The 14,146-nt window shown below is 42.8% G+C and overlaps 1 protein-coding gene across 2 annotated transcripts in view; it reads left to right on the top strand.

Annotated features, from left to right (window-relative positions):
• afap1l1a (actin filament associated protein 1-like 1a) overlaps nucleotides 1–14,146 on the top strand; it is a 34,506-nt gene that overhangs the window by 9,359 nt on the left and 11,001 nt on the right. Inside the window, exon 1 of one of the 2 annotated variants that reach the window (XM_086023795.1) lies at nucleotides 8,212–8,385. The exons of the other annotated variant lie outside the window; for it this stretch is intronic. Coding sequence (XP_085879921.1) covers nucleotides 8,355–8,385 — 31 coding nt within the window. The 5' untranslated portion in view covers nucleotides 8,212–8,354. Of the gene's footprint in view, nucleotides 1–8,211; nucleotides 8,386–14,146 lie in introns of those variants that run through there. 2 annotated transcript variants of the gene reach the window in all.

The following is a 14,146-nucleotide window of genomic DNA, read 5'->3' as shown; positions in this document are numbered from 1 at the left end:
AGAGTCTCATTTGACATCTTGAGGTGAAACAGTCAGCTGAGGCTCCCTTGTCAATCATTCCAGATTAAAATTCGAAATGGAGCAGCTCACAATATTCGCTTGTTTCTACTCTAATCAGTGTGAGATCATTGCTCTATTTTTATGATAACCCGAAGCATCTTCCTGAGTATAATAAAAACAGTGGGAAGAACATGCTTTCCCCATTCCCTCATTAATTTGTACATCCTTCCGACTTCTCCAAACATGTTCCACATGTTGACATCACAAGCTGCTTACCTCCTGCTTGTTCGGCAATCTGTTGAAGGGTTGTAAGAGTTACAGCCTACTTTCTATATGCTTATTTAAAATGCACCCACATACAGGAATATGTCTTGGGAGATACTGCAGTTTACTCAGGGATGGGAATTTTGTGCCCAAAAAACAAACAAACAAACAAAAGAGGCTTTGCACGACTGGCTCATTGCATTGTTTGGTGACTTTGTTGAATTGCAGCAGTTGAAGCAAGAGCACTCAGTCCTATCTTGCAAAGGATCGAGGGTCACTAGGGACAGTACGGTAAAAGTGGATGCACGTCAGCTGACCGGAAGGGGAAACAGAAGGCCGGAGGTGATATGTGATGTCATCAACAGAGGGAGGAAGACCATCTCAATAGGGAACACAGGGGCCCTTCACATACCAGCTAGTGGGTCCGATTGCATATTGTTGGCAGCATTAAGAGTTAAATTGAATGAAGTATTTTAGATAAGCAGATGATTGTAAGTGACAGAAGTGACAAAATGGCCATCCCCTGCGCTAGCTAAAAACGGGTGGATTTCTCATATTGCACAAATGCCATATTAATCAGAATGCCTGTGTTTGACTAGTGGGCCTGCATAGAACACATTGTGGAAAAAAAATTGTTTGGGTTGACTTACTCTTTAAATTGTACAGGACAAATGACTTTTTATATGAGGTATACACATTTATAAATTAATCTATTTTTTCCACATTTTGCACATCCAAACAATGACATCTACAAACATTTACATCCAAAGCAAACCCAACCCACTAAATTGTTCTTCTTGTGAAAAGTAAGAACTATAATTACAGAGTGGCAATACTCTACTGTGGAATGTAAATGCCAGCGGTTCATTGGACGTCTTAATTGGGAGATGGGACGCAAGTGTCAATCAGTTATGATTAAAATTGTCAATGGTAATGCATATCTTCCAAGCAGCAAATCTTACATACTAAAAAGCTGTCATATGTGATCTATTTGACTAACTTATTATGATTTTTCAAGCCGTCACTCTTTTCACTACTGAGTTAAGTGGAAGTGAACCAAACCAGACATAAAGAGGTCATTTTCAACCGTACTGTATATACGGTAAATGTTAGTTAGGTATCTCCCATTTCCAAGAAAGTCCTTTTTCATGCACCTGCACTTTTCTTCTACGCTTATTCAGCCGTCCAAACTTATGATACAGCCATGAATATTTCCTGAGACTTGGGAAAGTTACTCAAATCCATGAAAAAGATAAAGCATTTTTTAAATTTGGAAATGCCGTACACCAGCGGATGCAGTGTGTGGTTGGCCAGTTGGTATGTTTGCACCACTCTGGCTACACTTTTTTCATTATTTTGTCTGAAATAAATGGAATAAAAGTAACTTCATTAGAATACTGTGCATGTTTGGAGGTCTGTCAATAAAAAAAACTATTGGGTAAAGTGCTAACTCAATGGGAGAATACGCACACGGCCAGATTGGACATACTGTATTTTAGGGTTGCTTCACCAGTGCAGTCCATGTCTGAAATGAAGGTGCGTACATGACAGACTTAAGTCGATAGGAGAATCTGCGCAGCCAGTAAGTTGCGTGACTTTTCCTTCTTTTGCACATGGGAGAATATGGCCCTAAATGCACTGACCTTTAGTTCGCAAGATTGTAACCTGGCTTGATTCTGGGGCTATTTGCACCACACGTTTGCAACTCACAAGTAGCAAATATAAGATAGATATATTGTTTTGGCTTTTTGTGTTCATTAAAACACATTTTCCAGTCTAACTCAGACCAGAAGAGAGACATTTCTCCCATGATTCAAAATATCAACCTTAATATTCAGGGCTCTACTCTAACTTTTGCACTAACTTTTTCACCTCCTCACAGCGCACAGGATTTGGTCATTTTTTTGGTGCAGTACAGCATGACCGTGTTTGCTTCTCTGTAGTCATCTCAGGTAGCATACTGTAGTTTAGAATGATGTAAAGATTGACACGATATACTTGCAAAATATGTTTGCCGTAATAAGAACTTCATTTGCAACAAGCAGTGGATGACAAAACATGTCAGTTAATTTATATAACTTTAAAAGAAGACAAAAAATGGAAAAAACTTAAAAGCGGGTAAAAAGCAGTTAAATAATAGTTGAAAGCTAAACAACTTTAAATTCATCTTACTTGAATTTGTTCAATAAAATCCTATAAGGATACTAATTAGAATGCTGAGAGAGTTCTGAGAGAGTTGGTAGCTGGCTAGGACTAGGGCTCTCACCATCGAATATTTTTAGAATCGATTATTCCATCACTTAATCGAATAATCGGGTAAAATTTGATTTAGCATGAAAGTGTATTATAAAAGCATTTTCCCCATTTACTGTTTACTAGCCAATTATTGTTTTGTATTTGGTATTGTTTCGTGCTAAAAACACAAAAAAAACCAATTACACAATATCACACGAGAGGGATTGTTCTTAAAGCTGATTCAGTTACTTGTTTGGGCTTTGTTCTCCAAAGTAAAAGCAGATGTTTGCAAATGTTTCGTTTTGGTTAAAGTGTGTAGAACGTTTTGATTTTTCATTCATTTTGAAAACCCGCTATTCATTTCAGTAATATGCAAAAAATATGTTCTATCACATCAATGTACATGTTTTTATATAATCGTAGGTGAAGTCATCCCTAATTATATTACTACAGGGGGCTGCAATGTCTTGCTGCCATCTTTGTGCTACGGATACCCGAAGGAGACAAACTTAGCAAACGTAGTTCTCCACATCATGTGCAATAAATGCAATGCACTTACTTTTTCACTTGGGGAATACTAGAAGTCGTTTGTGATACCATTTTAAATGCACCTCTGCTGAAGAAAATTGGTGAAAGACTTGAAACGTGTGGTCTCTCTGTGGCACCGCAGTGCGTGTGCTTCAAAATGCACACACTTCAAGTTTAGGTCGTTGCAATCTATTAGTTTACCACTAGATGGCGCTAAATTGTACACATTTTGCCTTTATCAAAGTAGCAAAGATGTATATCTGTTAATCTTTTCAGCGGTTTACATTTTCAAATAAATGTTTCAATGTGAGGAAATCACAATGTCCCATCGCTGGTGAGCTATTTTTAGAACAGGCCTCTGGGTGACTCATGTGGTCCGTGGGGGCGACCGGTGGGCGACCTCTGACCTACAGTGTCGTGTCTAACAGTCATTATTTTGGTAGGACGGTATCACACCATATGGTGGCGCCTCTTTATGTCAATAGGTCGCTTCTCCTTCCTTGACCTTTTTCACGACACTTTTTGTCATGGGCTCGGTCGGGTGTACTCAGACTGTTGTGCTCTCAATGTGTGGTAAAGCTGAGTAGTGAGTTTTTTGTTTGTTTTTTTTGCTTCCTAATAAATAACCAGAGCTGGTCACTTGACCCTTTTTTGCCAGTCCGTCCTCTGTCCGCGACCTGGGTAGCCTTCCGGCCTCGTCCCTCCGTCCTTATTCATAAAAATTACTGCCCCCGACCCCATCCATCCTCGTCCTTTTAAAGTGCTTCCATCGGTCCATTTCCAGGTCGTTTAAATGTATACACTGGTAGAGATTGTTCCGGTCTAAAGATGTCCCACACAAGGACATACTTCGCAAGCAAAGGGATAAGGTTCTAAATGTGAACAGTTAGTTAACAACAATATCCTGGATTACACACACGAGGCAGGCTGGTCGTGTTTCTGTCAGTGAGGTGAAATGTCTGACTGCTGTAGCATTATCCATGGTATTACATGTGTTGAACCACTAGAGGGCAGAATGTGCACATCAAAAGTGTTGTGCAGGCAATTAATGAAGGTAGCTACATAGAAGAGAACATGCAGCGAGCGCTGTATCTCCTGTTGAAAAATCTTTGCGCAGTTGGGAACCTTTGACGTGTTCTGAGGCATTTTTTGTCGTTGGCCATTTCGCCGAGTTGGTTGAGATGAACTTTCGCTGGCTCCTGACCACGTCACACGCATGAGGGCCGATTAGTGGGCCGGACTAAAATCCACCTCCGCCCTTGCTTAGTCTGACCCTATTTTAAAACTTGTCGCCCCCCCCCCCCCCCCCCCCGTCCTCCGTCACAAAAATGGGCATCCGTCCAGGACGGAGGGACGGACCATTCCGTCAGCCAGGATGGACTGCCCATCTCTGTAAATAACCACCACATTACATGTGGACGAGAGATTGAAAGTGATTTTAAAAAAAAATATTTAAAAAGACATTTAGGGTTTAAGGCTGCAGAATGTACTGTATCACCAATCTGTGAATGCCCAGACATGTCGTCTAGCCACGAGATGAGAGCCGTCACTCTCGGGAAATGCCTGGAATCTGAAGAGTAGAGTGGGAGTGGACTGGTGGCACATGCCGGTTGAGACAAAGCGTTGTTGGCACAGCTCACGGTGCAATTTGAAATACCCCAAGAACATCTGGCCATCCGGCCCGCCCCACCGTTGTTGGCATGTGGGCCACACACACCTTAAGGATGCAGCGCGTATAGGATGAGTGTTTTGGAAATTGACCTTCTCAAGCTTGCGATGTTAGTTCAACAATCCTCACATGATATTCAGGCTAACGTGTAAACTTATCTTCTGCTGCGACTCACATGATGTGTGACCACATTTCATTCAAGTAAGCTAGGCTTGTTGTTCACATCCTGCAGACCCCAGCAAGCACCAAAGTCTTGGACCTGCAGCGCTCTTTCATGTCCGATCAGGTTGGAGCATGTTTGTTTATCCAACATGTCCAAAGACAATAAGGAAAGAGGGGGACTTCCAAGAAAAGCCCTGCCGTTTTCATTAGATGCCGCTCTCCCAGGGAGACTCCTCTGGACTGCCAAACCTCTATTCTGTATTGTGGGCTCGACTCCTGGGTTGCACGTTGAACATGACAACTGGCGTGCCCAGTTAGGCTTGAAGGTAAAGTGTGTTTTATGGCCTCGTTTGCTTTTGCTGTCCCTCCTGGGATCATCATAGTGAGTCCACAACTTTGCTCAGGGCTTCAGAGGTCACATTTAGTCACCGCGAGGAGTGCTTTTGAAATAGCATAACCAAGCTTAACAGGGCGTGTCTGGTATTTGTCACAGTCAGAACAATTAAGAGGCGCTTTGGAGTAAATCTTGAAAACAGGTGAAAACTTTATACTGTATGATACCTTTCCTTGAGAAATTCCCCTCTCTCTCAAGTTGTTGTTTTTTTTCCCCCCTGATTTTGTTCTTTGTGAGATCTTTGTGTGCCTGAGCTGGCTGCTTCGCTCTCCCTGTCTGCCAAAACAAGACCAAAGGTCAGTCAAGGTCCTCTGAGGCTGAAACTGTTGCTACACTCCAGAAACAATGGGTGAAAAGGACAACAGTATTAGAACAGTATTAGAGCAAGCAGAGTAAGAATATGACACCACATTGCCAGGACCAACTTTAGTTTTATTTCATCAATAAAGTCTTCCACTCTTCTGGACATTCTACAAGATTTGGGCGTGTGCTGTAGGATTCTTTTGTCCATTCAAATGGATTCCAGAACAACGTTTTGCTGGCTCGAAATCACTGGGGGCTCATCCCAAAGGTGTGTTTGTGGAGTTGAGGTCAGGGCTCTGTAGTCCAAGCATGCCTTTATGGGCTACAGTAGAAAAAGGCTTTCCTATTTCCTATTGCATTTGTGCTCATTTCCCTCCAACGGCCGTAGGCAGATGAAGGTGAGTTGGTCTTCCAGTTCCCATTCAATACAATACAATACAATTTTATTTCTATAGCGCATTTCATAACAGATAGAGCACTTTACATACAAACAACAAAATAGCTATAATACAACAAAATGGAATCAATAAATGAACATACAACTCTATATACAATAGACACCGGAAAAGAGCCGAACATTTCAGGTTGGATCAAAAGCCAGAGAACAGAAATCTATCTTCAACTGCGTTTTAGAGGGAGGTCATTCCAGAGGGAAGGACCAACAGCCGTAAAAGCTCGATCCCCTCTCTGAGGCTCCGCTTCGTCCTCGGCACCTTGGGCAGCGCCTGGTCCGCGGACCTGAGACTGCGGGAAGCTGCGTAGGAGTGGAGGAGCTCGGAGAGGTACGCAGAGGCCAGGCCATTTAAAGACTTATAGACAAATAGGAGAATCTTAAATTGAACCCTAAAATGCACAGGGAGCCACTGAAGGGAGGCCAGAGTTGGTGTTGATTAGCTCGCGTTTGACCGCGGGAAATTTGAAACCTGAAATGCTGCAGCCGTTCATTCGCTCACAGTGGAGAGGAGAGGGGCTTCGCTTGGTAGTAGACTACGACAGCATTTTTCAACATCATAATCAAATGGCTGACACACTATGCTAATGCTAACAATATTGCTGTCTTGGTAAAGTTCAAGAACTGTAAAAAAAAAAAAAAGCCGCCGAGTGAACAGGACGTCATTTGGCAGTATGCCCGATGCTGATAGGCTGCTGCAGTATCCCCGATGCTGATTGGCTGCTACGAGGCGGAGTGAAAAGTTGACTTGTTTAATACGCGACGAATGGGGCGAATGGACGGATTTTCGGTGCTTCGCTCCGCGTCCCACCGCTCCAAACGCATCATTCGCACCGCCCGGCGCGCAAACGCGCGAACTACATTGACTCCAATACAAATGCGCCGCCAGAAACGCATCATCCGCGTTTGGCATAAGTGCCGGTGGGAAAGGAGGGCCTTTACCTTAGCCAGCTGTCTAAGGTGAAAGAAGCGCGACTTTACAACAGCGCTGATTTGCTGGTCCAATTTAAGATCACTGTCCACTTTAGAACCCAAGTTTAAGAGTGTTGGCTTTAGATATGAAGCCAGGGGGCCAAGAACAATAGGGTGGGATGGAGACGAGCCGCTGGGACCGAACACCATAACTTCTGTTCTTCTCCCATAAAACGCAGTGTCAAATTTTTGTTCGTGCTGAAATAACTGATGTTTTTACATTAAGAAATGTGAGTGAAGAAAATGAACGCCGTCAACAGCCCTCTTCCAAAACAAGATGATTTATTTTGTTGTCGTTGTAAGGTTGTTGAATTCCCTGAATGCATCATTATCCAGTTGAGTGAGTAATGTGTCCATGAGGCCTTGGATCTTAAATTGACATGCAGTATTCCACAAGTGGGAGGCAAAAGCGGTACAAAGGGTAACTTGTTAACCTTTTGCTTCGCAAGTGGGGCAAAATATTCAAAGCAGCACTCAGAATGATGAACTTTGACCTCTTTCACACCAACAACTGCACTTTATTATTCTTGTATTTATTTCTTATACACTCTATTGGATCTCATTTGATCGCGGGAGGTGCTCGTACCGGTAATGTTGTTGTTGGCTAACACTCATGATAGTTCTTGACTTGTGCAGAAAATTGCATAATTGGCAAAATCTTAGGGTAGTAGTATGGTTCTGTAAAAGGGCTTGTTGAGGTAATATATTGCTTAGTGCGGAGGGTTTATGACTCTGTCATGTTAGTGCCGATGTGAGTGAAGGCGTGTTTCATCATGTCAGAGCCTGAGGGCAAGACGTAACTTTGAAAAGTTCCAACTTGCCTCCCCCTCAACTGACTCCACTCCTTTTCTTTGCCTCACTTTTATGCATAAAAACACCTCCATTAAAATCAACACTTGGAACACAATTGTGACGCCCTAGTAGAACGTAGCTCAGTTCTTCTGTCAGGTTCTGCCTAGCTACTAAACTTTCAATTAATAATACAGGCTAAGGGAACATTGCAAATAATAATAAAAAAACAATTCAAAAATAACAGGTGGGGTGTGTTATTGGGAGTGAGAAACTATCCCAGGTGCTGCCCAATCCTTTAGGATTACACCAGACAGGGCTCTAATAAAGACACGCACACACAGCAGCAGCTCCCCTGCCCCCCAAAAGAAAAGAGAAGTGGGCAGATGGAGGGAGGGAGGGAGGGAGTGTGGAGATAACAGATCAGAGGGAGGAAGGGAGAGGAGGGACTGTGATTTCAGCAGCAGGCAGGCTGGAGCTCACCTCCACCAGCGAGCGCAACAACGCAGCCAGGCCTTGCTTGACTCTGGAATAATTCTCACACTATCAGCTTGTTGTATGAATGAACCTCTCTGCAAACTGGGACCATGGTCGGACTCTCAGCCACTGCTGTAGAGGGTAAGCTTTGCCCAATGCTCGATATTCTGTGTTTCAGCCTTAAGAAGGGCTCGGAGCTTGGAGAGCTTCACATTCAAAACTACTAAGCAGCTTCTAAGGTGCAAGCAACACTGTGGGATTGTGTTTCTTGTTGTAGTGCTAAATGTTCTAGCAATACAATTCAGTTGGATTTGCTATTGTATGACACTCTTATTCTTTTTTTTCTACCAAACGGTCTGTTGTTGAGATATTGGTAGTTGTCTTATTTATGCGAATGCATATGTTGGTACTCATTAAAGAAAGTTAAATCCACCATGGTCGCTGAAATAACGTAATACTGGTGACGCTGGAAGTTGCCAAACCGCAGTGACAACCTCAACATCTTTTGGGAGGAATGTCATTTGGTCAGAAATGGCACCATTTTGGCCAGTCGCATAAGGTCTATGTTTACAGATGCAGAAATAGGGCATAAAACCCAAGAAAAAAACCCTACTATTGTAACAACTGGGAAATTGGAGGAAGCTTGGTTGTGCTCTGGGGCTGCTTTGATTGCATCCGGCTCAATGTATCCTTAATTTAATCTGGCCAGGATGATATGAAATCCTAAAACAACATTCTGTAGTGAAACGAGCTAAGGTTGGTCTCAGCCACACGTCATAGCTTCTTCAACAGGAGAAAGAAACCGTTGAATGACTTCCCAAAAGGTTTTATATGTGCTGTTAGATGCCACAAGATGGCAGCAACAGAATAATTGTCTTAATGAGTGTCTGTCTTATCTCATTTACACGTTCTTGACACAAAGATGCCCCCAGATGGCGCCAAAGCAATACTGTTATTGCTTTAGCCTAATAATCACAAAAGCCAATAGGCAAGTGATTTAGTCAATAACAGATGATAGGTTGCCGAAAAATTGGCAAATATCCGAATCTTTCTGCGAATAATGTGGATATGTTCCCCCCCCCCCCAAAAAAAATCATCAAATTGGCCAATGCTGAATTGTGAATACACAGGGGTTCACCCGACGATGAGGTCCATCACATGGAGCGTAGTACGTTGTCAGCTTGGGTTACAAGCGAACCCAGCAAATACCGTATGGGGCATTTAAACAACTGCCGGATGCTCATTTGTTGTGTAGACTTATTCACCGCATCATAAACCCATGCCACTGCTATCCTTCTCTGTTGCTGTGTATTACCTCTGGTAGCAGCAGTATTAGCATGAACACGTCACATTAGGTAATCTTACGATCACAAACTTGTTTATTTTGTGGCGATTTTAGGTAATCGACCAAAACAAAGTAGCACATAATTGTGAAGTGGAACCAAAATGACATACAGTATTTTATTGAGCACCTTGTACTCTGATACTCTTAAATACAATCCAGTGCCATCTATTGCCTTCAGAAGTCACCTAAGTAGTAGAGTTGTGTGTAATTTACTCCTAGTATCAATACAACAGCACTCACCAGACAAATCAGGGATCAAGTCGTTTAAAGCATGGTTACTTTAGGAAAAAAAAACTTTCAACATCTCATGGAGCAATGCCCAATTCATCATCCAACATGGGAAAAATATTTCACAACTGCAAATGGATGAAGCTAAATACAGGACAATCCTGGAAGAAAACCTGTTTGAGGCTTCAAAAGATTTGAGATTGGGTAGGAGATGTATCTAACGGAAAGACAATAAACTTCAACATAAAGCCAGAGCTACATCGGAATGGTTGAGATCAAAGAATCTTCATTTGGTACAATGGCCCTGTCAAAGTCCAGACCTAAATCCCATTGACAATCTGTGGCAAGACTTGACAATTGCTGTTCAAAGATTCTCTCCATCCAATCTGGCCAGGCTTTATCTTTTTTTGCAAAGAAGAATGGGCAAAAAGTTCAGCATCTAGAGGTGCAAAGATGGTATAAACATACACCAAAAGACAGAGAAAGGTGGCGCTGCAGAGTATTGTCGCACGGGGCAGAACACAAACGCACACCACATTTTTTCAGAGTTGTGTTTTCCTCAGTTTTAGAAAACTATGTGTCATTTCTGTCCCACTTCACAATCATGTGCTTTTTTGTGTTGGTCGATCATATATGTAAAATCTCCTTTGAAAATTACTGAAGGTAGTGATCGTAAGGTGGCAAAATGTGATAAAGTTAAGGCTATGACTACTTTGTTAAGGGACTATAACTGGTGCAGTCAATTTTCTTGCCTCCAGTAGTGACAAAAGGTGTGCTTTGCTCTTTCCATTCCTATTTTATACCTGAAGCAACAATTCTCTATTAAACCATAAACAGACGTGTGTCTGGATCCATCCTTTAGCTTCCCTAACGGCAGTGTCGCCAAATGTGTTTAGGGTCCAAACGCTTTACTGCCCACTGCCAAACTGTACCGGTTGGTGTAATGTGAGCTTTAGTCATGCTGCAATATTGTGAAAGCGACTGACTGCATGTCGCCTTAGCTCAGCTAATTGGGAAACTCGGGAGAGTCTCCGTGGAGCCAAATTCCTCTGTAATTAGCTGGAATATGTGCAACAATATTGTGAAACGGAGTGGCTGCTGAATGCCTGAGCTGCAACTGAGGACAAAAGTCATTTATGTGTGGGTGTGTGTGTGTGTGTGTGTGTGTGTGTGTGGGCGAGGGTGTTGGTGGTGTACATGAGTGCAAAATCCTATTGGAGAGAAAAACAAGTCAGCTGAGGTCAGATAATTTTTCATATCAGGGCTTGTTGGTTATGTTAGCACAGGTGCTTTGTTTGCTGACAGGATTCAATTCCCAAATCAGCACCCACCCCCTCCTCCGCTTCTCCTCCCCCTCATCCTTGCAGAGGTGCTTTAGACAAAAAGTCTACGCTTGCATCTTTATTCAGGGGCTGCACTTTGCAGAGTCTTGCACGACTAACAAGGTGAGGAATGTGTGTGGTGTTTACCAGCAATTGTCATACAAGTGGGAGGAAGTCAATGTTTGACGGAGGCCAAAGCTGTTGAATAGCTTCAAGCATTCCTGCTGGGACAGCAAAGGAAGCATGATTGTATTTATGTATTTATTTATTTTACATTTTGGCTCACATTACCATGCTTCGAATTTTAGGTATAAAATATCCTGTAAAGATGTGAAGTGTCAACAATTTCTGGGGGGTAAAAGATGACGCTTTGCCTGCCTTTCATTAAAACAAACTTACTCTGGTTTCCCACAGGTTCTTTGAAAGGAAAATACACAACATCCCTGAACAGTTGCAAATTGGAATTAACATGTAATATTTTCTCTCTTTCTCTCTCTCTCTGTCTCTCTCTCTCTCTCTCTTTATATATATACACTGTATATATATATATATATATACTGTGTGTGTATATATATATATATATATATATATATATATATATATATATACTTTATATATACTTTATATATTTGTGTATATATTTATTTATTTTTATTAGCCGTAGTGATTATAGAGGCATGGCTTTTGCTTCCATGGTATTCTTGTGTGCCTCACGTGGCAAGTAGAACATTCAAATTCTCATTTTGGCTCGGGTGGCATACCTCAGCAAGGGTCTACTCAGATAATCAGCTTTTCAGAGCTCAAGTCTTGGTATTTTGGTGTTGGAGTTTTGTGTCAAGGCACCACCTTGATTAGTTTACTAGATTTGATTTAGTGCTGACTCTGATCTCAACGTGCGGTGAATGAATCACGTTTTTTTTCCAAGGTTAGGGGAAGCACAGTTTCGATGCAGAGCGACAATCTAAACAGCTGGAACCTTTGGCAGAGAAACTGCTTTCATTAGGCCAAGTGATCCGACTCATGAGCCTCCCAATCCCCCTTGCACACTGAATCACGTCATAATGAGCAGGGTCAAAGTGGCTGATCCGTAAATGAAACACCTCTTCATGCCAACTTTACAGGGAGTGCAAGTGTGGTTTTAGCACAATAGAAGGAAATGCTTTTTAAAGGGGCAGTAAAACACACACTACTAGCATGTAGCTGCAGTTCTATTTGCATTTAGACTGGAGCGTTGATGGTCGGTCCATTGTTCAGCGCATAGGAAGGCCTACCTCAGGAAAGTATGTCTCCTGCTTAGGGGTGGAAATTTCTTGGTCTCCCGCACCATTGGTGTCAAAACGTAATTAATACGCTCCTCAAACTTGCACATACTGTACATACACTGAACTTATTTATTGTCCCACCTTCATAAATACACACTGAAGAGTCGGTGGGAGTGTGTGTGTGTGTGTGTGTGTGTGTGTGTGTGTATTTAGTGGAACAGGCCTTATTGCCATATGGCTGCATTCCCAACAGACTTTTCTGGCTGAGCGACTGTCCGATGGCTGACCCCAACAAGATGCACGGTTCAGCAGGTCCAATGTGTCTGTGAAAATTAAGCAGGTAGAAGGGAGGTAGGGCTGATGCTAGGCGGTAGGGGGCTTGATTTATGGAGATGTTGGGCCAGTAGCAGTGACTCAACCAATTGTCAAGATGTGATGATAAAATTGCACACTTTAGCAGTTAGCACACCACTTTGTTGAAGGAAAACATTCAGCAGCACCTGAAAAGGGCCATGGGGTGGTGCTGGGGGTGCGTGGCGGCTTTGCCTTTGCTAGCACTTGCTTGTGTCTAGCATCAACTCAGATAACACAGGAATTCAAACAAAATGGCTGTTGTAACAGGTTGAGCTGTGGCAATAATGGGGCATTTCCACCAGATGCTATCAGCTTTACCGTACTGCTGCTACTTTGCTTTTTCACAGTTGATTGGCTTGTAGTGCAGCAACTATCTACTCCCACTGGCCGCAACATTAGGTACAGCTGTAGAATTGTTTTAAAGGAGCCATGTCATGCTAATTAAAGATTTTAGGCATTTATATGCTGATATATTAAATTTAGCACAATGGCACAATCTAATTTCTTATGAAATGTGAGTTATTTTGATGGCTATTTTTCTAACTCAGACTGGTTCACTAAAACCCCGCCTCTTCCCGTGTGGCTGCTGCACCATTTCATGACATCGTCCTATAGCTGATTGCTGTGCGGTGGCACCACCCACGAAGAACACTTGTTATCAATAGGCAGATTAGTTCAGTTTTTCCATTCGTCCCAAACAGCCCCTCATCACACACCACTCTGAGCTCATTGTCATTCATTTGGCCGCCCCTCCAAGTCAACGGCTCGTCGTCTTCGCCCAGCGGCTGCACGAAGCCCGAGGCGGGAGCCACAGCCGTCGAAAGCGACGACGCTCCGCTCCAGCGGCTGGAGACCTCTCATTCAAGTGAATGGGACCCAGTGTGTGAAAGGAGCCACTTGTCCCCAACTCCGGTGGAAAAATTCAAGAGTTTAAGTCTGATGACTGAGTCTGAAGAGTCTGGTGGCTGCTCTGACAAAGTGGTCGTGTGTTTAGTCTGCAGGGGCGGTACGGGGGTGGCTTCTCACTTTGTTACGTACAAAAGTGAGGAGTCAGTCGTTTTCTAGGATTGGGAGGGGCTGGTGCTTAATGTGCAGGAATGCTCTGAAATGGGTGCAGGAATAGAGGTTTACCTTCCTTGCAACCAGATCATGTGATCCTAAATATAAAGCAAAATCTACAATGGAATGGTTCAAAATCAAAACATTCATGTATCCAGCTGTTAGGAGGAAAAGGGGAGGAAATCAAAAGAAGGAGGGAGGTGTAATAAATAAAGAAGGAGGGAAAGAAAGTGGATGGCAGGATGAAAAGATGGAAAGAAAGGATTGGAGAGGAAGGGAGGAACAGTCAAAACCGATTGATAATCAGAAGCCAGTTCACTTGTCTGAAGAAA

Source organism: Filicampus tigris, chromosome 2, assembly GCF_054856515.1.
Source record: "Filicampus tigris isolate MCC_2025a chromosome 2, RoL_Ftig_1.0, whole genome shotgun sequence".
Classification (NCBI taxonomy): Eukaryota; Metazoa; Chordata; class Actinopteri; order Syngnathiformes; family Syngnathidae; genus Filicampus; species Filicampus tigris.
The sequence above is the reverse complement of the archived record's forward strand: the minus strand, read 5'-3'. Positions and strand labels throughout refer to the sequence as shown.